The sequence below is a fragment of the Copadichromis virginalis genome, linkage group LG1 (genome assembly GCF_057382275.1).
Source record: "Copadichromis virginalis isolate Kocher_CV1m ecotype Utaka linkage group LG1, C_Virginalis_male_GT1.1, whole genome shotgun sequence".
NCBI classification, from domain to species: Eukaryota; Metazoa; Chordata; class Actinopteri; order Cichliformes; family Cichlidae; genus Copadichromis; species Copadichromis virginalis.
This window is the reverse complement of record NC_140618.1, coordinates 20,679,408-20,701,635: the sequence shown is the minus strand read 5'-3', so window position 1 is coordinate 20,701,635 and position 22,228 is coordinate 20,679,408. Positions and strand designations below refer to the sequence as shown.

At 38.8% G+C, this 22,228-nt stretch overlaps 2 protein-coding genes across 3 annotated transcripts; both read right to left on the bottom strand.

Moving 5' to 3' along the window:
- Nucleotides 1–1,831: 1,831 nt before the first annotated feature.
- On the bottom strand, nt 1,832–15,344 carry vat1l (vesicle amine transport 1-like). 2 transcript variants are annotated; one of them, XM_085453931.1, is made up of 9 exons: nt 14,819–15,344; nt 14,137–14,266; nt 13,695–13,910; nt 13,367–13,509; nt 11,280–11,383; nt 10,564–10,619; nt 10,230–10,424; nt 6,244–6,327; nt 1,832–2,101 (listed from the first exon to the last, which is right to left on the bottom strand). In XM_085453931.1, the coding sequence occupies exons 1-9, from the start codon at nt 15,031–15,033 to the stop codon at nt 1,946–1,948; spliced, it is 1,299 nt and encodes a 432-aa protein (XP_085310057.1). In that variant the 5' UTR covers nt 15,034–15,344; the 3' UTR covers nt 1,832–1,945. The 2 variants fall into 2 exon arrangements, with proteins under 2 accessions (XP_085310057.1, XP_085310049.1); XM_085453923.1 differs by lacking the exon at nt 1,832–2,101 and adding an exon at nt 3,755–5,717 and having other exon boundaries at nt 14,819–15,338.
- A 1,874-nt stretch (nt 15,345–17,218) lies between these two features.
- On the bottom strand, nt 17,219–21,964 carry bola3 (bolA family member 3). The gene is made up of 4 exons (XM_085453921.1): nt 21,802–21,964; nt 21,560–21,683; nt 18,509–18,597; nt 17,219–17,872 (listed from the first exon to the last, which is right to left on the bottom strand). The coding sequence occupies exons 1-4, from the start codon at nt 21,868–21,870 to the stop codon at nt 17,807–17,809; spliced, it is 348 nt and encodes a 115-aa protein (XP_085310047.1). The 5' UTR covers nt 21,871–21,964; the 3' UTR covers nt 17,219–17,806.
- Between the last annotated feature and the right edge of the window lie 264 nt (nt 21,965–22,228).

Here is a 22,228-nt window from a genome sequence, read left to right as displayed (position 1 = left end):
GAGGAGGTGAGGGAGGTTAAAAAGGGTGGAGGCCAATAATGATTTCCTTGTGTCGAGTTATTTTTAGATAAATATTTACTTGGGACAAGGTGCGCTAAGAAGCATTCACTTTCATTTCACAAACAAACCTGAAATCCATTGACTGCTTCAATACTACAGAGTGTTCTTCCTCTTTTCACATGTTAAGTTTGGACGTAATCAACTTGAGACTTGAAAACTTATACCACCTCTTAAGTGTCAAATGATGCAGCCTGGCAGTGAATTATCATTGTGCTCAGGAAAGGTTTAACCAACCACTTCAATAAATTTAAGCAACTAAATATACCTGGTACATCAATACAGCCTAGCTCTAGGCCTGTTTCAATCACAGGGACAGTTATGCAATATTTGAACATAAGGCTGCTATTAGAAGTCCAGTTTACAGCTTTAATGCAGGCGAGTTATTTTTAGAGGGAGATGTATACAGATGGGAGTGGGAGCTAAATAAGAAAAAAAAACTATTGGGCATATTTGCTCAATATAGCTATTCAACTGTCAAAACCAGTTCAAGCACGTTTTCCTATTTTAGAATCTCAAACTGTTTTTTTAATAATACATCCACCCCCTGAGTGACATATTCTCTGGAATAATGCATTCCAATTATTTATTAAGAAATTTAATACATATAGATGCATATATGTCAACATGATGCGGCGAATGTGTGAGAAACAAACAATCCTACAAAATGAGCTTTTATAGACTTGTTGCTTAGTGGCAGGAATAAAGTTGTGCAAGCACATTAATGTATGATGTTTGAATGCAAGCTACGTAGCAGGTTATTTCTGGTTTGACTAATAATTGCTTATTGCTCAAGACCAAATGTGTGTGAATCTTCAAATAAGGCGGCGTTTGCAGCAGTTTTGCCTAGAGTGCACTCCTGATTCTGACCAAACAAACTGGGGGGAAATCACAGCAAAAGCCAAAATGAAACGGAGTAATGTTCGACCACCATCGTCATTAGACACAAGCACCATTGTCCTCCTCTGAGATCCATATGTTCTTTAGCAACACAACTGTGTTTCAGCTCTCTGTTTAAAGAGAAATCCCTGATGCTGTTGTCATCTTGTGCAACACTGAAGGCTTACAAAGAATCTGATTTACTTGTATGTCATGAGTTTTGTGTTTCAGATTCCTGTTAATATATTTTGATATTATGTTTCAGTTTTTGTTTTGTTTTGGGGGTTTTTTATTCCTTTTTCTATCCTGGTATATCATGAGTATTATTATTTTGAGTGTAGTCCCTGCTTTGATTTCATAGCCATCTCCTCATGGGTTTCCCTGTAAGTCCCTTTCCCCTCTTGTGTACCTTTTTCTTCTCCTCTCGGTCATCCGGTTACTTCCTGTTTTACTTTCAAGGTGTTTTTTACCTGCAATTTTTCTCCTTTGTGATTCTCAGCCCCACCTTGACTGTCTTCACTTGTCTTGATTAGTTTCAGCTGTGCCCCGATCCCCACCTGTTTCCTGGTAGTGTATAACCCTGTGTTCATCTTTGTTTGCAATGTTCATTCCTTTTTGAATTTCTTCCTTGGTGCATTATTTACTTTCATGGTGTGTTATCCTGCTGTAGACCATCAGATGGGTACACTGTCGACATTAAGAGATGGACACGGCGTGGTGTTTAAATGATGCTCAGTTGCTACCAAGAGGTCGAACATTGTGCTAAGAAAATATCCCCCACACCATTGCACCAGCAGCAGTCTAAACTGTTGACATGAGGAATGCTCTCACGCTGTTTACACCAAATTCTGACCTTACCCTTCAAATGTCACAGCAGAAATCAAGAGTTGTCAGACCAATTCAATAAAATTTTATTTATATAGCACCAAATCACAACAACAGTCGCCTCAAGGCGCTTTATATTGTACAGTAGATCGTACAATAATAGATACAGAGAAAAACCCAACAATCATATGACCCCTATGAGTAAGCACTTTTGGTGACAGTGGGAAGGAAAAACTCCCTTATAACAGGAAGAAACCTCCAGCAGAACCAGGCTCAGGGAGGGGCGGCCATCTGCTGCAACCGGTTGGGGTGAGAGAAGGAAGACAGGATTAAAGACATGCTGTGGAAGAGAGACAGAGGTTAATAACAGATATGATTCAATGCAGAGAGGTCTGTTAATACATAGTTAGTGAGAAAGGTGACTGGAAAGGAAAAACTCAATGAATCATGGGAATCCCCAGCAGCCTACGTCTATTGCAGCATAACTAAGGGAGGATTCAGGGTCACCTGATCCAGCCCTAACTATATGCTTTAGCAAAAAGGAAAGTTTTAAGCCTAATCTTGAAAGTAGAGATAGTGTCTATCTCCTGAATCCAAACTGGAAGCTGGTTCCACAGAAGAGGGGCCTGAAAACTGAAGGCTCTTCCTCCCATTCTACTTTTAAATACTCTAGGAACAACAAGTAGGCCTGCAGTGTGAGAGCGAAGTGCTCTAATAGGGTCCTACAAGGTCATTAAGCTAAGATGGTGCCTGATTATTTAAGACCTTGTTCGTGAGGAGCAGGATTTTGAATTCAATTCTGGATTTAACAGGAAGCCAATGAAGGGAAGCCAAAACAGGAGAAATATGCTCTCTCTTTCTAGGCCCTGTCAGTACTCTTGCTGCAGCATTTTGGATTAACTGAAGGCTTTTCAGCGAGTTTTTTGGACATCCTGATAATAATGAATTGCAGTAGTCCAGCCTGGAAGTAATAAATGCATGAACTAGTTTTTCAGCGTCACTCTGAGACAGGATATTTCTAATTTTAGAAATGTTGCGCAAATGGAAGAAAGCAGTCTTACATATTTGTTTAATATGTGCATTGAAGGACATGTCCTGGTCAAAAATGACTCCAAGGTTCCTCACAGTGTTACTGGAGGCCGAGGTAATGCCATCCAGGGTAAGAATCTGGTTAGATACCATATTTCTAAGATTTTCAGGGACGAGTAAAATAACCTCAGTTTTATCTGAATTAAGAAGCAGAAAGTTAGCGGCCATCCAGGTCGTTATGTCTTTAAGACATTCCTGCAGTTTAACTAATTGGTGTGTGTTATCTGGCTTCATGGACAGATAGAGCTGGGTGTCATCAGCATAGCAGTGAAAATGTATGCTATGTCTTCTAATGATGCTGCCTAAGGGAAGCATGTATAATGTAAACAGAATTGGTCCTAGCACTGAACCCTGTGGAACACCATAATTGACCTTAGTGTGTGAAGACGACTCTCCATTTACACGCACAAATTGGAGTCTATAGATATGATACAAACCACTGCAGCACAGTACCTGAAATACCTACAGCGTGCTCTAATCGCTGTAGCTATTTCAGGCCAGGCAACATTTTTCCAATCTCACATTGTCTAATTTTAGTGAGCCTATGTGAACTATATCCTCGTGCTCTTAGCTGACAAGAGTGGCTCCCAGTCTGTTCTTCTGCTGCTGTAGTGCGGCTGCTTTAAGTTTCAATATTGTGGACATTCAGAGATGCTCTTCTTCATACTGGTTGTAATCAGTTATTCACATCTGACATGAACTAGACATTTTCACCCAACAAAGTATTTCTGAAATAGTCAGCCCATCTGTGACCAAAAAGCACGAGTTCAAAGTCACTTAAATCACCATGTTCACCATAATAACCATATCTAGATGCCTACATGAATGGAGTTGCTGCCATGTGATTGGCTGATTAGACATTTGCATTAACGAGCACCTGAACACGAGTCAAAATCGCAAGAAATGCTTTGCAGATAAATTTATTCAAGTAAACAGAGCAGTGCTCAAAGAAAGTACACAACAAAAATGTGACAAAAATATATCACAGGTAAACCATAGTTTGAGGAATTTTGTGAACACACTACAGTGCTGAACAAGTTGTACACATTTCTTTCTTTTGTTTTTTTTAAACGAGGCAATATGAATACACATACAACTGTCTCTCTCACGCACACAGACACTAACAGGGACATTGAAGGCATCGAATTTTAGATTTTCTTCCCCAAATTGTCTAAATAACGCCCTAAATTTCAAGTCTAGGATATAATTTATCTGATCACTTTAGTAAACCCATTGAACATCTTCTCTTCACTGTTTATCACATTCAAAGCATGCAGTGTTTACTCATAACTTTTAAGCTACACATTGACTAGTTTCTACTTTTTTCAATTACAAAACACTGACATCCTGTGTTGTTTTTGTAGATGAGCCTAAAATGATGAAGGATTCAGACAGCTAGCCGATACAAACACACCGAGTAAGCAAGGTAGTGTAATTAGAGAAATTGAAATAGTGTAGCAGATTCTCACAAGTTTCAAAAATAAAATCGTCTGAGTAGGTGGGTGTACTTGCAGAGTAAAGGCAGAGCTTGCCATACTTAACTAAAGCGCTGCACAGTGTTCCTAAATCAGCCTCATACACGAGCTCACTTTAAAAATACGTCGTCAGTTATGGAGTTTTACGGCACTTTTGTTGTGAGGCACCAGCAAGTAAACAACTTTGGTCAGACAGGCAAGCTAGAGACTCTAAATACCTTAAACTGCAGTCTGAGTCCGACTAACTACTTAATGCTCAAGAAAAACCAGGATTTTGACGCAGGTATAAATTGAAATTTGTCCTGTTCTACTCAAGTGTTTACAAATCTGTTCATGGTTTTCTGATCGGAAACAATAAATGTTACAATCGTGGTGTTACACATTATGTAAATTCTGAATATACAGTTCAGTGGGAAAAATAAGTCCAAATCCCTCTTATTACATGATCCAATGATGTTTTTTTTTTTTTTTTTTTTAAACAGATTACACTTCATTTTCCACCTAAAAATAACTTTTTGTTTGTTTGTTCAATGTGAACTGCACATAAGGAATACATTTCAAGCATTTTACACTTGTTTGTAGCTCAAAGGCACTAGTGATCCCATAATATAAGGTTGGCACATTAGCATAAAATGTCATGCAAATATCTACACTCAGTCTTTTCTGCCTCTCCTGGCTTACATATTAGTTAACACAACAAAGGGATGCACTCCCTTGATCGGAACAATTAGAACACTGGGGTCACTTTCTCAAACCTATTTCAGCTGTTCGCTTTTAATTCTCACAGCCGAGCACAGAAAAATACTTCTTTTTTCCCCCTGTGCTGTGAAATATTTAGAAATGTTTCCTTGTTACTATTTGACACTTAGGCGCTTTACTTAATCTATTTCATGGGGTGCTAATCATAAAACGAGAATAGCAGGTCGGCAGGTTTAAATGCTTATGTGGTTTGCTGTTAATTTAATAAACTGTGGGCAGATGCAGTTAACTATAAAGTGAACACAAACCTATTCATATTATTGGCTAGCAGGTAATTACTTCATAGTACAGCATATAATGTAACACTGTGTTGAAAATGGCTCTTGCACATTGTGGCATCCTATCCTTTGCTTAGACTAATCAATTGACACATAATAGGAAACGGACAAGAGGCACTAAAGTATACTGCACATACATACATTCATGCATACAGCACATGCACACAAACACACACGACTGGGGTTGTGTTGCTCTGGTGAAACTGTGCTGCCTCTCCAGTGTCTCTAGGTGTGCTGCAGTGGGATTTTGTCGGGTCTAATGGATAAAAGGCATTCGCTCCTTGCTGTCGTTGTCTCCCTCGGGCTCCTCTTCTTCCTCTCCTGCTTCACTGGTCTCCGTGCTGTCGCTGGCCATCTACAGATAAAACATTTTTTACTGCCACCATTAACCGTTTAGTGGAAACAGAGGTGGAAATAAATGTGAGCTGACATCAAATCACACAGCGAACTCTACTAATGGGCAGAGGATGGGCTGACATGACAATGGAAATGAAGAGGACAGCAGGAAATCCAGCTCTCACAATCCTGACATGAGAAGAAAATGTGCAGTTACTTATGTGGTTTGCTGTTAATATATATATATATAGTTTTACTACAAATGCCACTTTGTATGTCAGCTAGCAAATGAAGTGTGAGAAGAATACCTTTTGCATTTCTAAAAAAAATCATTTTCATTATAGATTTTCTTAAAAATGTGGACTTGGAATTCATATTTATCCAATTTTGCATCCAGACAATCCTACATAAACTACAGTAGGCTTGAATATAAGACCGATCCATACGGAGAAATTAAAACTCTTAACAGCCATGTCTGTTTATGTATGCAGTCTGTCACCTTTTAAAAGAGAAAATGTCTATATAGCAATAAAAGCCTTTCGTACCAGAGGGGTGGGAGACTTCTCAACATCCAGAATGAGTTTTCCTATGTTGCCTCTGTCATGAATTCTCTGCATCGCCTCTTTTACCTGAGAAGAAAAGATCTTATTCTCAACATGTAAAAAAAGCTGGTTTAACAATAAAAGATCTCTAACAGAGAGACTGCTGTAAAATTGGATTAAAAAAAAAAAACACCAGCTGATAAAATTTCAAAATCACAAAAAGATTCAATAATTTTCTGCAGATTGTAGACACGGGATCCATTTTTAGCACAGCTATATTACAGACTTCCTGTGCGAGGAAAGTTAATGGCCTTAACGGTGACAAAATGATGCTGACTCACTCTGCTGGCTGATATTTGACATCACGCTGAACACCTCACTGATGCAAGATCTATAGCAAGAGATTGAATTGAAAATCTGGCAGGGAGGGACAGGCTCTAATAACAGATACATTAAGAATAACTGTTTCTGCAGTCTTATTCCAGAAATGGTTTATTCTACACTGCAAAAAATCTTAGTCACATTCTGCAAAATAAATAAAGTCTCAGACCACACCTCCTAATAACCTGGCTCACTGTTATCCCCACATTCAATAGCTACAGTAGATAGAATTAAAAATAAAGAACAACCCTTCTAGGAACTGAACCAAGGACTCCAAACTCAATTAGGCAGCTACATCTATAGCACACATTATGCCGTCTTCAGAGATAAAATGTGATGCTGTGCACTACACTGCAGAGTAAACCATAGGTGACCTATCACGTCTGTGATATAATAAAGGACATCATGTATCAACATGATAGGGCTCTTAAACTATCTTTAAATGAAGATGAGGCTTCTGCCACTCGGCTGTCTGTGGAAAAATACCATGACACGTTCAAATTCAGCAAAACCCCTCAATTCAGTGCTCCTGCTAGGAGAGCAAAACTGAGTAAGACAGTGAGTCAGAATCTTTTAGGTTTGTGTGATCTTTACTGCCAGCTAAAGAAAATCAGAAATAAGGTGTGTATTGTCGGTAGACTGAGGCAAGCGGGCTGCTGCAGAGAAATCCCTGTGCACATCATCAGCGCCTGTAAACAAAATCCCAGAACACTAAGCACTGCGTTGTGGCGAACTCTACAGCTTGCATTCAAATGAAAATAATTCAATATCCAGTCGTGATGCAGCAGTTGAGGCAACAGTTTGCCATGCACTGACAAGGCTCCTGCAAATGTACACTGTTTTCGAAAAACCCACACTTCATATGCTGTCATAAAACATCACGCTCGTGTTCACCAACACAGCCTGGGAGCAATAAGAGGCACAACATGTGACAACGAGCGACGCTTTCCGGTTCCGTGTTGCCATCCAGCAGGCAAAAGGAGACCAGAAACAACGTTTATGAACGACTGCTAGGCCATTCAGTCATCATTATTTATTTTGCTGTGACAGCAACTTACTTAACAGGTTAAAGAATCAACTCTGTTAGGCATGGTGCTACTGATAAAAGGGCAAAAATAAAGTCAGACCCACCACAAAAGATTACCATGCCATATCATGCACTCACGCAGACGCAGCTGAGTGTATGCCTTTGTCTGGAACCCGTTGTGTCACAGAAATCAAGCCAATAGGAAAAGTGGGTCATAAACCTGTACAGCACTTTGCTGTTAGGTAGCAACTTTCCAGAAGAGGTTGGGGGTTGGATAAATTCCGCTTACATTTTGAGCGAATTAGGTCTCTGTGCATAATGACCAATTTTCATGCAACGTGGGTTCGATTTTGTTTTTCAGGATTTTTAATAGCATTCAGCGTAGAAGCTGTACAATATTTTCCTGACTGAAACTAGCAGCGATTAGAAAAACTCCCATTATTCTGTCCCAGCCATGCATATTGTCCAACTTCTCATTCCGGAAAGAAAGGTTGCTATGGTCAGCATGTAAACTAACCTCTCCTTCCAGGCATATAAACAACCGAGGCAAGCTGTGCCCCTGACACTACATCCCACGCTATCCTCCCCTCTAATGAGATTCTTCATGGGCAATGGTTCCAGTGAATAGCCTGAACAATCTGCCAAAGTAATGACAACAGTGCATGGAAAGTTTCCCATGAGAAATCATTTCACAAAAATATCTCTCCGACTGTAGACAGAGTCTAGAATAACTTACAGTAAGCTTTTTGTGATTATTACTTACACTGCCTCTGCTTTCATCTAAATTCCTGAGGTATTTTTCAGTATGAAACAAAGTCCAAGGATAAACTTTCTGCTTCTTTTTCCAGTAACCAGAAAATCAGTGGACTGGGGTGGCCATGGATCAGGAGATAGAGCAGATTGTCTACTAATTGGAAGGTTGGTGGTTCAATCACTGCCTGCTCCACTCTGAATATTATAGTATTCTTGGGTTGCTCCCATTATGTTAGAGTGAAAGTTAGATGTTGAAAAAAGGGCCCGTTTTTTAAAGTGCTTTGAGTAGAAATGCACTATACAAAAACCAGTCCATTTAGTCTCAAGTCCCCAGCTGCAGGTTCTTCATTGATTCTGGCGTTTGTTAGGTCTGAAATGGTGCAGAGGTAAGTCATTCAGAGCTGCAAGGCTTTGCCGAATTCATTAACCTACAAGAATATTAAAAGTGCAGCTTTTCCACCCCACAGGTGCAGAAAAATGAATAAATCAACCACCATCTGTACAGCCCACACATTCCTTGTTTGCAAATGGTTTAATTAAGCAAATAAGAGAAAACAGCTGTGGCGATGGGCCATGGTTGTCCCCATCTTTGTGAATCATTTAACTACAGACGAAAAACACAGAACTGTTCCTGCCTTACTCCGATCCCCGTTTTACTGTATCCACTGCAGGTACACGTGGACATCAGAGGAAGGATCACAAATATGAAAAAGGGGTTAAACTGAAGCTGTTCTCATGAAGGAGCCCAGCAGTGGTCAAATGCACACCGGCTAAACCCGCATCACAAGCCGGAGCTTTTATGGATAAATATGGGGATTAAGTGGATGAATAAGCATGATGGCCCTGCATACAGTTAAAGTAGTGAGTGTGTGTTACCTTGTATAAAACAAATCAGTGCATTTTCTGTTATTTCGGACCATTTTAATAAACAGAAATGATTATTATGCTTGGACAACTAAAACCCCCAATTAGCAAACTTGCTTTATAAAAAAAAGTATTTCATTACGATGCCGGTGATTGTCCTTTGGCTTGGATTTAAGCGTTTTTGGGGGGCACTAAAAATTCTTTTAGGCAGGAAAAACCCTGTAAGTAGCATAGGTACGCTCTCTTAAAGTGGTACTTTTCCATTAGGCTTATGTACCAATGGGGATGTGAGCCACAAATGCCCTTGTAAAAATATAGCAGAGCGAGCAAAGTAAAAAGAGGAACTCGAGCATAGATGTGGTAATATTCATCTGTCTGTAAAATTGCCTATGTGATGGAAAGAGTCTGGTTTTCAATGCTTCAATATGTTCTACACACAACCAATTGTGACAGTGTATTTATGAGTCTCTCTTTTTCCAGTCATGGGTCTTCATTTACTACTGATGTTCCCCTGAACTCAAATCCCTTTTAAATGTTGCACAATGCAGGAAAAGACTGATCCGGATCTCTTAATGTAAATATCAAATTATTAGAGGAAACATGCATCTACTGTACAAAGGTTCCTGAGAAACTGAATGATCACAGTTATAGGAAGACTTAAAGAGTCTGTAGAAATCGAGTGTCAAGTGCTTGATGTATGGGCTGTTTGGCTTTTTGTGTTGGTGTGACATAATAGTTGAACAGGAAGATTCAACCTACCCACCATCTGTGGAAGAATGTCCAAGGACAGCTGACAACGTTCAGCAGCGACAAACAACACATTATATTCTGTCCAGGATGTTTAAACCAATTCTTCTTAAAATCTTTTCTGGCATCTCGGATTGCCCGACGTGATCGGGTCATTTTTAATTTGATCCTCATCGATCTCTGTGTCTTAAACCCTCTGATTACTTCAAGTTCTTACCTCCTCCAGCGCCCAGAGGGAGTCCACTACAGGCTTGATCTTCTTCTCTTCATACAAACACAGGAGTTTGTCCATCACTGATTTCACGAGGCCACATCTCCCTTGTTTGAAGAGCAGGTTGAGGAGCGAAAATCCAGCTATGACTTTGTTCTCTTCGTATAGCTTAATAGGGTTCACCTTCTCCACCTGCCACCACTGTAAAAACAAATAAACAAGCAAACGAGGGTGACGGATGTGTGCGTGCGTTTCATTTCCTGTGACTTATAATTGATTGGGCAGTTACAGGGTGTAGTTTCCTTTCAAATATTGATGATAGACTGCATCTCTGACTCACAGATTTTGCAAAGCTGAAGAAACTCTTTGTTTCCCCAGTTACCATGTTTGACGCGCCTGAAAAAACAAAAATAAAAGGATTTCTGTATACTGGACAGAAGTGACTAGTCAATAATTGGCAGCCATGAAGCATGAAGGGAGAGTGGGGGAGGATCAGCTGGCACCTTTAGCCCTTTAGATCTGTGCAAGTATGCCTTTGCACATTTTGAGTATGGCTGCAGATAATGAATTAATCTCTCTGTAATCATGTTACTTGATTCATGAGGCTTGACAGAAGCTAAAGTAATTAACGGAGACCAGATAAGACTGGTTGCTGTGAAGGACAATACATTCAATTTGCAGGCTCTGGAGTATATATTATTCAAATGACACTCACTATTTTGCGACTAGATCTGTGCCACTCTTATGGGTGTGTGTAAAAATTGAAGCTGCAGCAAGAAGACAGATAGATTGCCATGAGGAATGTAAAACAGCTACTCGGGCTCTGTGCAAAAGTAACAAAATCCAACTAAAAGTACCTCTAAAGCTTCTTTAATCCACACGCAAACTGGTATAAAAATCTCTGCGTGTTCGTGCCAGACTGCTTTTTTGGGCCAGGGAATTTGACTCGAGAGTGAGACTGTACTTCTCAATATTTGAAGTAAGATTTAAAATGTAGTTATTTTGACTTTGAAGCGATACATTTTTGCACAGTAAAGGAATACATATCATCCCCACCATACAGGATGTAAGTTCCCAGTGGCTTCAGCAAACTCAGGCCTTTGCCTGTGTTCTCCCCACACAGGCAGTCAAGCACAATGTCCACTCCCTCTGGAGAAATCCTGAAACACCAAGAACAAAGGGACAGTTAAAAAATATTCAATTGAGCTAATAAACATGCAACATGCAGAGATTTAAACACTTCATTAGAACCAGTAAATTATTTGAATGTTGTCTCATAAATGAACAGATTATTTTAAACACAGATTTGAGCTGAAACATTTAGCCTCGATGGTAAGATTAGCAGAAAAAAGATTTGGACACATTTTGGACAAATTTGAATCGATTTCAGACATAATACTTTTTTTTGCCTTTTTAATGTAGTATTCCACTTTTGTCTAAGAAAACAAGTGATTTAAGGAATGGAGGCAGTTATATGAAAGGTTTCTACTCTTACTGAGCCCGCAAGAAACTTAGACGCTACAAGCCACATTCACACAGCACTATATTTTATCTGTCACCCCCACATTCATTTTGGGGTTAAGCATCTTAACGTTTTGAAAGGCAGACCGGAGGAGCTGCGGATCACACTACCCACCTTTCAGCCGGCGGATAACCCACTCTACCTCCTGAGTCCCAGTCACCCAGATTTAGAAAGCTCACAAGGGTAAAAATATAACCAGTAGATTAATCTAAAATCCAAATAACAGGCAACATTCAATTACCATTAATCAGTTAAGCAACTAATTGTTTCAGCTTTACTGAAAATGTCATGAAGAATTCGAGCAGTTGAGTTAAAGTACAGTGAAAGGCAGAGATATGACTGCACTGGCTTGTTTGTGTCCACAAGCACTAAATGTAAACGTGCAAAACATACTCTGTAAGCATATATATAGATATATGTATATATAAATATATATATAATTTATTTATATGTGTGTGTGTGTGTTTTCAGCCTGTGATTCATGCTGGAGCAGCTTCAGGTTTTGTCTAATCATGGATTCATAAGATAAGGAGCTTGGTTCTCTGGAGTATTACTCTGAGAAAAAGTTGCAGCCCACGTTTTCTTATACAGGGATTATTGATGTGTTGCAGTGCCCACGTAGCTCCTCATCGGTAACATATTTTACACTGTGTTACAAAAAGTTTCTGATCTCATCGCACACAGAATCAGCCAGTGGAAAAAAAAGGGCCATAATGAGACTTTTTAGAGTACGGTATATGAAAGAATGAAAGGCATGTTATTATCAAGGGGACATTAAGTCCATACTTTCTGCCTTGTGGCCCCAAACACCCGGCTGGCTGAACAGCTTGGTGGTCTTGTGATTCTCATGGTTTTTTGCCTTTTGTAAAAGGGCTAATTTAATTGTACTTTGCACTTGATCCTGAGAAGAATGTGTGGACCAGTGAGATGAAAGGCATATTAATCCACTACCACTGCTGACATGTATGCAGAAAGCACTCAACATCATTTCCTAATCAAGCCATTTGCATCTGTAGGTACTACAACGTGGCAAATATGGATTTTCATACATCATACTAATGCGCATCTACCCTGTTTCTAGTATAGCCACAGATAATTACTGCCAGAGCTCTGTGAAGCAGAGGAGGCCGTTTGGTGATGAAATAATCAAAAGCTTTGCAACATTGTTAGAACTACATGAAACCTCCGCAGATTAATTGTAGTAGACCTGTGGCATACCGCATCCAATCCCATGAACGTTTGCAACCAGCGGTTTCTTTGTAGCGTAAACCGTCTCTGATGTCAGTGTAACGTGTAAGAAATCGCTCCTCTGGCCTAATTGGCTCAGCTGTTCCACATTGCCGCTACAGACCTCCACCCTACACAATGCTGCTGCTTGCTGAGATGAGCTGTGAGTTGCCATGGTGACCACAGCCACACATGACCAATAAAGCAAGCAGTAACATCTGCATCCTCCAGCAGGCCTCTTACCCTCTGTTAACTAAGCGTTGTCACGTTAGTTTAAAGGGGTAACCGGCAACATCTTCACCTGACTACATCTCCACATTCAGTCTTGACTCAATGAGTGAATGTTGCCAAAATTTGTCAAAAAGAAGTAAAACCACTTACACAACACACTTACTTTTTGACTTCTTGGATGTAGTCAACATTTCTGTCAAAGAGGTGAGCCACGGAGTCTCTAATGGCTGCGTGTTTGAAACACGAAGCGATCCCAAACACAGTGACATTAGGCACGGTGGAGCAGAGCTGAGCCACAGCTTGACCCTGAACATAATAACAGTTATAATAATGTATCAGTGCCCGAGAGCACAGAGGATAAGGAAAGCAGACATAAACATAAATCATACCACGGCATAAATAGCACTATTAACAGCGGGGATTAAACAACAATTCCATATGTGTGCATTTGTTTAGAGGGTGTGCACTAGTCATATGAGAACTGGACTTACTACACCACCTCCTACTGAGTGGACCAACACTGACATCCCTTCTCGCAGATTGGCAACCTCAAAGAGCATCATATAAGCAGCCACAAAGTTCAGGGAGAAGGCTGCTGCTTCAGCGAACGTCATTTCATCTGGCATCTTGTAGACAAAATCCACGGGTGCACAAACCACCTCCGCCCAGGCGTTGTAATTCACAAAAGCCATGACTCTGTCGCCTATCTGAAAGAAACATGTGAGGGAAGGAGGTCAACACACGGCAGACACTAACGTGAGCCCGTCATGTGGCAGTAAATGTCATCAGATTATGAATTAACAGCAGTATATTTCTGATTGTTACGCTTACAGCACTTATTGCAATCTGCATCCTCTCTAGTTTTATTGGTGTACTTCTCTGGCAGCATGTACTCATAGAACAACTGCATCAACAAGCTGTAATTACACTAACCTCAAATCCCTTTGTGTTTTCACCCACTGACTCTACTATTCCAGAGCACTCAAATCCAGGGACAAGAGGGGGTTTGGGGGGATTATCGATAGTCCCCTGACGTACCATCAGGTCCAGGAAATTCAAGCCACTGCAACAAAGAATAATTCTTGTTTGTTTACACTGGAATCCATCTGATTCGATATCTGGATGACGACCATGACCCTGAACAGTCTCTAACAGCTTTTTAATATCAAATATTTAGCATGAGGTGTTAAGAGATGTAGGGATTACCCAGCACTGTTTATTGCATTATTATGAGCAGTGAGTCACAGGCTTTTCCTCTGTGAATAAACAGTACACTTTAATTTTCCCAATGTTACACTGCTAACACTGGCAAAAGCTCAGCTGCAACCTGGGGAAAAATGACTTGCTCAATATCTTGTAAACAAGCGCTTAGAAAATAGAAAGTGTGACATAGAATGACTGGAAACTGTGGCATCAGATATGCTTGTTATGAACATCAGCCACCCAACCTCCTGTACCAGAAAAGACCTGTGGATTCATGACTGCGAATTTCTGTGTAAGCCTTGTTGATCAGCGTTTAGACTTCACAAAAGCACCATGCAACGTGGGAGTAAAAGACCAGATCAGACCGCAGCTCACAAGTACAAATGAAAAACACTGACACCCTCATATTTACCATGTTTTCACGCGGATCTTCACTTCACCATCCTGAGGCTCGGGCATTGCCTTCTTGGTCACCCTGAGTTTGTTAAGACCCCCAAAACCTGACAATATCACCGCTCGCATTTCTTTGGCATTGCCAGACGTCTCCACGTTGTCTATTTCTTTCTTCACATTTTTGTCTATCATGTACTCGGTTTCCTCTGTCATGTCTGCTCCTTCTTTAGCCATGTCGAAGACCAGCTGCTCTGCCTCCCCGTTCCTAGTCGAGAGTGATTTGGGCGTGCAGCCGGTGCAGCCTGCACACAGGCAGGCGCTGTATGGACGGTTATCCACAGTGGAAGCTGAATCCTCATCATCTGCAAGCGACGTGCACTCACGCAGGTTTAAAGTTCCAGTATTTTAAGTCTGACAGATGGCGATTAATTCAACAAAAAAAACTTTGCTATTTCAAATCAGGAAATTATTTCATCCTGGTGAATTATCCTTCCTTGCGCCAGTACGACTTATAAAGTGCACCATCTGGTGGTGAAGCGCCCGCAAAACTTTTAAGTCTGATGAACTCCTTCAGATGCCCTCGGCAGCACAACCAAGTAGGATATAAATAAATAATCGTTAACCTCATAATAAAGATTCAAAGTTTTATAGTTTAATGGGATGTTTTCTTTTATTCTCCTTTAAAGGGTTAAACTATAAAAATGACCAGAGGAAACAAAACAAACAAACCTGGAAGAATTAGCGAAGAATTAACAACTATCAATCATGGTATGCATGATTGTGTGCGAGTGCAACATTCCTATTTAAAATAATGTATTCGTGACTTGTAGACTTGAAGTTTCTTCGAGGCTATAATTTTTTTTTTAAATTTGGATACATTTAATACATATATAATACATATTCTTTTACATCCCTCGAAATCTCTGTTTAAATTAACTATTAAACAGGGCTAAACGATGTTTAAATGACAATATATAATAAATAAATAACTAAAAGACAGATTTTTTAAAAATTGATAAATCTGTCAAAATTGACTTGAGTAACTCAAAATGTCATATTATTAGTTTATTAATAATAATAATTTATTATTTATAGATACATAACCCCAAATTCTGAGATTAAAACCTCAAAAAAAAATTTTGAGGGCAAAAAAAATCTTTTTTCTCCTATTCGTAAGTCAAGATTGAGATAATAACCAAAAATTTGTAGATAATATTTTTTCCCCCAGTGATGGAAACAAGATTCTGCATTTAAAGCTCGTGAATTAATTTCTTAATTTGTATATCACACGGTTGCAACCTAAAAATAAGGCTTTTATAATGACTGTAAAAAAAAAACCAAAAAAAAAAAACCCCAAAACAAAACAGTGAAAAGCATTTCACTATACAGAGGACACTATGAAGTCTTTATGGCTGGCTGAAAAGGTTTATAGGCCTCTCTTAGATATGGATAAACATAGATTCAAGTAGCCTGGAGTGGTTCAATGTCAGGTGCTACAATTAATGAGAAACTAGCAAAATGCTAATTTATCATATTCTTTAACAAATTTTGTGTGTTTGCTACCTAACACAAAACCTAATATGTAAAAGTAAAAAGCCTTTTCGCAATAAAAATTAATAAATCAGGTGGTGTAATATTTCTAATGTTTTGAAATTGACTTCTAATTTTCTTTGTAGAATAAACTCCATGGTCATGGAGAAAATAACTTCATCAACTGTTGCCAAGGTTGCGGTGTAACCCTGTAACCCTGGCAACATCTTAAAACAACCTGCTGACGCATTCAACTTCCTGCATCATAAATTGCTACACTCGCTCCTAATTTTATCGTAACTGTTTTCTTTTATAAACGGACCTCTTTGCAAAAGGTTTAATCTAAAATTTCTCAAACACAAAAAGAAGCCAATGATATGTGCCAAGCATAAATAAATAATAAAATGAAAAGTTATTATAAACGTTACTGCTTACTACACATCCTGAAGAAGCCAAGACGCCATAATAACACTTGTCTAACATTCACTTTTTGTACTTCTTTGAATATCTGAGCTCAAGAACATGCTAGCTGCTAACGTAGCTAACTGCGGCAGCCTGCTTAAATAACAGGAAACTCCAAAAAGGAGCGGAAAGATTTTCAAACAGATTTGTAGAACTACAGATCAGAGCGATGAACTTCCATCACTCAGCTATACACTGGTTCAGCTGAAATGATTTAAGCCTATTGTTTAAGGCTTCCACTTGCTTTCTGCCATCATTTTTCAACATTCAACAGCAGCAAAGATGTTATGAAAAACTTCATATTTTCACTTTTAATCCTCAGCGTGATTAATATTAGATTAATTTGACAGGCAGTAATAGTGAGCGCATTTCCTTTTTTATATAAATGGATTTTTTTTTAAATTTAAGCAACAAAAAGAAAACAGTCAACAAAAGTAGCTTCCTTTTATTGCAAGGTACATTAGAAAGGAATAGGTAGCATAAACACAGGAGCAAAGTACAATCCAATGCCAGTAACCAATTTTGAAATTAATCATCTTAAGCTAGACGGTAACACAGACTGTGGTCAGAGTTAATGACATTGCAAACTAATGCTCCATAAACAGATCCCTCCCCAGTTAAAAATAGAGTCTGTAGCTATTCTCCACCATTACGAGACTGCCCATTATTACACCAGCATCACCATCAGCCCTCAGGAGACCCCACAATGGGAAGAGCCTACATGACTTGACACTTTGCTAACAATTTAGCAGGCCATTTTGTGCGTATCACAGCTTTCATTGGTTCAATATATTATCTTAGAGTACATGATAACTCACTTAGCAATCATGCATGTTTCACACTGTCAGTGTTTAACTGCTACAGATAAGGTCCTGTGCGTTTCTGCCACTGGTACATTAACATCTATGTCACAGGATTAGTTTAGTACATAACAGCTTTTTTTCCTCCCAGTTGTGCATTCATACTAGAGAGGGTGAACAAAGGAAAGGTTTGTGGGCCAGAAATAGGACTTTTTCTAATGTTGTGGGACATCAGTGAATATTCGTAATCCATGCATGTTTTGAATCTCATCTTTGAGTGCCTGTGGAGGACAAGACATACGCAATACTTGTGATTAAAATATCAACTATTGCAAATATAAACTACAAGTTTTTGTTAATTGAAGCCAAGACGACAGACTTAAAAGAGGACATGAAACACTAGATCTATGGAGGTTAATTTACCTCATGGAGTGCTATACAAACCCAGACACTGCAGCTAACAGATGGATTTTCCCATTTCAGTGCCGCTAGCCAAGTAATGAGAGCCAAATACTGCTAGAGACAAGACGGTAAAAGTGGACAGTATATCCTTGGTTTCTTAACATAAAACTCATTGTTATACCCAGGGGCAGCACAAACCTGATTATGATTCTGTCACTGGTTAGCAAACATAAACTAATGTAAGACTATTAGCTGCAACCCAGTGACATCACGTTCCATACTAACAGAAGATGGTGCTAAACATATTTAATCCAGCTTCACAGACAGAGTTACATCTATGTCAGTTTTTGAGAGCAGGGCTCCATGATGTAAATTATCCTTTATATGTGTAGCGTTTCATGTCATCTTTAAAAAAAACAAATAACAAGCACATACAAGGTTCAACACAGACTAAATAAAACATCAACAATTTTAGATTTAATACATCAGTTTAGACAAGGTTTCTAGGGGTTTACCTGATTGACTAACTGGTGTTGCTGAACAGTCCTTTTTCCTTTAAACTCACTGGATTCTATGTGGATCTCATACATGGCCCCACAGCCACCTAATAACAGAACAGAAACACAGAAACAGAGAATCTTATGACTTGCTTTGCTTGTTTGTTTGCTTCCTTGGCTTTCAGAGTTTTCCTCAGTTCAAATGCACGGCTTCAGGGAAGACCTACATGTCCTACCAGGCAAATTCAACATAGTTGGGATTTCTTTGCATTAGCCGATTCTGCAAACCTAAAACCATATGAAGTGGGTGGGTATCATGAAGGCAGTTAAAGACTTAACCTGGGCTTTTTACTCCAAGACATCTAAAAAGTGGTGTCTGCTGCATCATTTGAGTCTTTAAGCCTTTTCGAGTGGTTGATAAACAAAACAACAATAAAAAACAAGGTATCAGAAAAGGGCCACATTATTGCTACAAAGAAGTTGAGAATAATACCACAGAAAACCAATTATTTTTGTGAATTTTGACTTGATATATTGATTTTATAACTCCATGTGCTCTGTGTGTAGTTCAAAAGTGATACACACATCAAAGGATAATCAATGTAATCAAGTCTGACATCGTCTCGCAGAGGGTATTAATAAGTGGGTGACCAGATGAAGGTGAAGTTAATTTTACTGACTGATTGTTCTTGGTATTAAATGGGCCACAAATACTCTAATCTGTTGGATGTTATTTGCCATTCATCAATTTAAAACAGACTTAGCAGCAGAGTACGACCAGGCAAAAACAATAACCATAAATAAATAAATAAATAAATAAATAAATAAATATATATATATATATATATATATATATATATATATATATATATATATATATATATATATATATATATATATATATATATATATATATATATATATATATATATATATATATATATATATATATTAGAGCTGGGCAATATGAGATTTTTTCATATCACGATATGTTTTTTTCATTTCAGGCGATAACGATATCTATCACGATATAAGCCAAATAACTATATTTGTAAGATTTAAATGTGCCGTTGCTCACAAGTAAAATGTGAAATAATCAGCAGCTTGTTTTGATTTAAATATTTATTTCTCATAATAAGTTCAACAGGGTAGATGTACTTAAGGAACATGAGACTTTTTCAGATAAATAAAGGCAAATATTGCAAACTACACAAAAGGCAGCCGCTAAAGCGTTTAAGTTTCAAAATAGAACAAACAAAACAGACTAAATTGTCAATTCCACTTAGAAACAAAATATTAATTCTAAAAATAAATCTTAGTTTGTTTTACAGAAGAACAGACAAAACTGACTAACTTTTGTCAATATCAAATAAACTGAGAACTAAAAGGAAATTCTCAATCTCTCCTTGTTGTATAGCTGAGCTTTTCAAACAGTTTTAACAGTTACTTTAGTCTGACAAAAGCCGAATGACGAATTAGCGCTTCCAGTCAGAGACTGAGGCTACGTCCACACGTGCACGGGTATTTTTAAAAACGGAGATTTTCCGTTTTCGTTTTAAAAAAGAATCCCGTCCACACATAAAGGCAGAAATGAAGGAAAACGCTGCTATGAACATGCCAAAGCAGCAGGTGGCGCTAGATTCCTAACCGTGCAGAAATGTTGGCCAATCAGAAGTCTAGAAGCCTCGGTGGGAAAAAGTAAACAAAGCTGGGGAATAGAAGCAGAACCGAGTCGTAAGTGTGGAGGGACAGTAACTGTGTGTATGTGTAAGCATTTAAACACTGCAGAGAGTAGAATTAACAGTAACAGTATTGTAGAAATTCATTTCACCGAAACAATAACGTGGCGCAGTGTGACGCATGCACCAGTTTATTGTATTTCCAGACTTGTTTTCGGCACAATTTACAGTGCACGCTACTCTGTTTTTTGTCAGACTTGAAATAGCCGAAATACCTTCACACTACGGAACTTCTATGGCTCTTCCGTTCGACAATCTCTCCGGCGTTGGAACCATCATCTGTTTTCTCTTCGGTCACGCTCGGTTGATTTTTCTAGTCGGCACACTCATTTCCTCCATTACGCGCTGGCTCCATTACCAGCTGGCTGCTTCCCAAACAAACACACGTGCGGCTTGGCACTTGTGCTGTACCGAACAAGTCACACGACGTGACGCTGCGGCTGTGATTGGTTCGGCTCTGCGCTACTGAATTTGGCTGACTTTTTTTTTTTTTAAGAGAACAAGAGCGGCGAGGTCTATCGCGATAGCTTAATTTCTCTATCGAGTAAAAGTTATATCGCGATACATATCGTTATCGTTCTATCGCCCAGCTCTATCTATCTATCTATCTATCTATCTATCTATCTAGATATATATATATATATATATATATATATATATATATATAATTTTTTTTTTTTTTTTTTTTTTTAAATAGCATATTTAAGATTGAAAACGTTAAGCTCACAAATCCTTTAATCCTGCATCGGAATGCAGGATTGCATATTTTTAAATATGCTATTTAAAAATAGCATATTTAAGATTGAAAACGTTAAGCTCACAAATCCTTTAATCCTGCATCGGAATGCATCCCTCTGAGGGTCTTTTGAGTTAGCTGACTCAAAAAGCTTCAAATCAGTGATAATGGGTATCACATGATATAAACCAGGGGAAAGTATTTATCCACAGTGTATGTGCAAATAACAGAAAAGTTTACACAAAATTAACAAATCAAATACCACCAACCAGAGTTAAAAGGAGCAGATCGGTTCCTTACAATAAAAGGAAATAAGGGTGTTGCTAATAAGCAAAGAGAGGAAAAACATGTAATCCTGTCAATCTGGGTGATGTCTTTGTTTTTAGCACCGTCACTGCCTGTCAGTAATTCCTCATGTGGCAGCTGCACAGTAGATGAATCCTTAAAAATTTACTCAAGGTCTGACACTGCCCCCACTGTGTATGAACCAAAAGTTTTGTGTAGCTTCATTTCCAGCCTTGTCATTTCCCACGTGTTAAGCCGTGCTCCCGTCTTAGGCGGATCAGGATCATTTCCGCGGATTTAAGTGTTTACCTGATATATCCACAACTTTGAGTGACGAGGCTGAAGGGAACTTCTCCTTCAGTATCTTTGCGATGCGGACCTCCCCGTCGGTTTGCGTGGACAGAGGTCTTTCCAGCTGTCCAGTGACGGCAGTCTGAGGAGGAGGAGATGAGTTTAAGTTCAGCAGACAGTTTCTGCAAACTGGCGGCTAGCATTAAGCTAAAGCTTGACCCTCTGAAATGCACTGCTGGTACTGCTAAAGGTGTTTTAACCTGATTACTGCGCAGAAGACGGAGTGCAGACACCACAGCGCTGTTCAAACTGCGACTACAAGCAAACATTGTGAAAACGGAGGCACAGCTTGATCAGGGGGAGTTTGTGAAACACACACCGGTTACTTAACTGTCATGTCCTCAGACAGCGCGGTCCCTCAAATATGACGTCACACATCCGGGTCACAAATCACTTTGGGTTTTTTAACACATTTGAGCGCCCTAGTTGTTGCTATTTCTAATATTGCCATGGTATGAATATAAAATTAATATTTTGAATGAATACAAGATTCATACATGTCATTTTTTAATAGATTATATGTTATGTATTAATACTGATTGCTATGAAGGTCATACGTACCATTTAGTACAGTTCTCTTTTCAGTCTTACATTTTATTATTTTATTTTATCATTCTTATAAATAAA

Bases quoted from the DNA above. Each gene is read 5' to 3' on its own strand.
- vat1l (XM_085453931.1), bottom strand. From the start codon at position 15,033: ATGGCTAAAGAAGGAGCAGACATGACAGAGGAAACCGAGTACATGATA. The intron at 14,267-14,818 runs GTAAATATGAGG...TCTTTGTTGCAG, and splicing joins AAGATCCGCGTGAAAACATG to TGGCTTGAATTTCCTGGACC. The intron at 10,620-11,279 runs GTGGGGATGATA...TTGTTTTTTCAG, and splicing joins GGGAACTTACATCCTGTATG to GCGCGTCAAACATGGTAACT.
- bola3 (XM_085453921.1), bottom strand. From the start codon at position 21,870: ATGTTTGCTTGTAGTCGCAGTTTGAACAGCGCTGTGGTGTCTGCACTC. The intron at 21,684-21,801 runs GTTAAAACACCT...CCTCCTCCTCAG, and splicing joins GTCTTCTGCGCAGTAATCAG to ACTGCCGTCACTGGACAGCT. The intron at 18,598-21,559 runs GTAAACACTTAA...TTCTGTTATTAG, and splicing joins CAAAGTTGTGGATATATCAG to GTGGCTGTGGGGCCATGTAT.